General features: G+C 49.6%; 1 protein-coding gene across 1 annotated transcript; it reads left to right on the top strand.

Annotated features, from left to right (window-relative positions):
- Positions 1-572: 572 nt before the first annotated feature.
- On the top strand, positions 573-1,262 carry LOC137384053 (nerve growth factor-like). Its single transcript, XM_068057617.1, has one exon. It carries the CDS (start codon positions 573-575, stop codon positions 1,260-1,262), a length of 690 nt encoding a protein of 229 aa, XP_067913718.1.
- The last annotated feature ends 812 nt before the right edge of the window (positions 1,263-2,074 follow it).

The raw sequence follows: 2,074 nt of genomic DNA, 5'->3' as shown, positions 1-2,074 counted from the left end.
GTGTACACACAATGGAAGGGAGTGTACACACAGTGGGAGGGAGTGTACACACAGTGGGGCTAGTGTACACACATAAGGGGCAGTGTACACACAGTGGGAGCAGTGTACACACAGTGGGAGCAGTGTACACACAGTGGGGCCGGTATACACACAGTAGGGGCAGTGTACACACAGTGGGAGCAGTGTACACACAGTGGGGCCAGTATACACAGTAGGGGCAGTGTACACACAGTGGGAGCAGTGTACACACAGTGGGGCCAGTATACACACAGTAGGGGCAGAGTACACACAGTGGGAGCAGTGGACACACAGTGGGGCCAGTATACACACAGTAGGGGCAGTGTACACACAGTAGGGGCAGTGTACACACAGTGGGAGCACTGTACACACAGTGGGAGGGAGTGTACACACAGTGGGGCCAGTATACACACAGTAGGGGCAGCGTACACATGGAGGGGGGTGGGGGGGGGGGGGGGGGGGGTGGGTGTAGTGTGCACACAGTTCCAGGGATTGGGTTTCACATTCTTTGAGTGTCTGACATGAGTTCCTTTCCATTCTCAGGTGAATGAGTGATGTCCATCTTTTGCTGTTTTCTCATTATTTACCTCAGTGCCATTCGGGCATCACCAAGGATTAATAATGCCGCATTGGTGCTGCACTCCACCCCAGGGGGCTGTGGGCATGGGACACCCCCTTGCAGTGTCCCAGGTACTCACCGTCTGGCAGGAAGGGTGAGTGTGAGAATGAATGATCTCCAGCCTTTCACTGTTGAACCTGACTTGTTCCGAAGCCGACCTTTCCAATCGTCTCGAGTTCGGTTCCACAGTCAATACCTTGGTGGACTTTCAGCCGATGATACCAGCGCATGGCAGCCATCCTTCAAGCGAAGCCCTCGCCTGAAGCGTCATGACAAGGGAATGCACCACCGGGGCCAATTCTCAGTCTGCGACAAGGAGCACCACTGGGTCCTGGACAAGAAAGAGGCTCTGGACATTCGGGGCCAAGAGGTGGAAGTGGTGTCTCACTTCTACATAAATGGGACACTGGTTCGACAGATGTTTTACGAGACCACCTGCAGGAAGAGAAAACCCACCAGCCATGGATGTCGGGGCATTGATAGCCGGCACTGGAAGTCTCACTGCGACACCACTGACAGCCATGTCCATGCACTGGTGCTGGACAACAATCACGTCAGGTGGAACTTCATTAGGATCAGGACCGCCTGTGTCTGTGTTCTTACCAGGAAAACATGGAACCCATGACACAGCAGCACCCGACTCCACCCTACCTCAGTGTAAATTATTTCCTTAACTTATACAAACTGCATGTGATATTTATAGCTGACAACATACCTTTAATTTATTAAACAGTTTTGAAAGGTTCATGTGCGTTGATTATTTAGCTCTCTATGTGACACTGATCCAATATAATCCTTCATTTGTAATGTCAATCCTTCCATTTCTTAATGTCTGGTTAGTACTCGTCAAATTCCTTATTGTGTAGCTCTACCCCTTCAAGTTCCTTTATGTGGTAATTGGGCCTTGTGTATGCATTGCCCCCACAGTGGTGCAGTGGTTAGCACCGCAGCCTCACAGCTCCAGCGACCCGGGTTCAATTCTGGGTACTGCCTGTGTGGAGTTTGCAAGTTCTCCCTGTGTCTGCGTGGGTTTCCTCCAGGTGCTCCGGTTTCCTCCCACAACCAAAAGACTTGCAGGTTGATAGGTGAATTGGCCATTATAAATTGCCCCTGGTATAGGTAGGTGGTAGGGAAATATAGGGACAGGTGAGGATGTGGTAGGAATATGGGTTGAGTGTAGGATTAGTATAAATGGGTGGTTAGAGGTCGGCACAGACTCGGTGGGCCGAAGGGCCTGTTTCAGTGCTGTATCTCTAAATTAAATCAATTCAAAACTGAATTGGAAAGTTGCAACATCAAGTTGCAAATGAGAGTCTGAATAAAGTCAACTGCATTGGTGTGAGGGCCAAGTTGGCTAAAGTAGATCGGGAAATTAAATTACAAGGAATGATGGTAAAACAATGGTGAAGATTTAAAGAAATATTTCATCATTCTACA

The sequence above is a fragment of the Heterodontus francisci genome, chromosome 25, assembly GCF_036365525.1.
Source record: "Heterodontus francisci isolate sHetFra1 chromosome 25, sHetFra1.hap1, whole genome shotgun sequence".
NCBI lineage: Eukaryota > Metazoa > Chordata > Chondrichthyes > Heterodontiformes > Heterodontidae > Heterodontus > Heterodontus francisci.
This window is presented reverse-complemented; position numbering and strand designations above follow the sequence as displayed.

What these genes read in the sequence shown, in the direction of transcription:
- LOC137384053 (XM_068057617.1), top strand. Translation starts at nt 573, where the DNA reads ATGTCCATCTTTTGCTGTTTTCTCATTATTTACCTCAGTGCCATTCGG.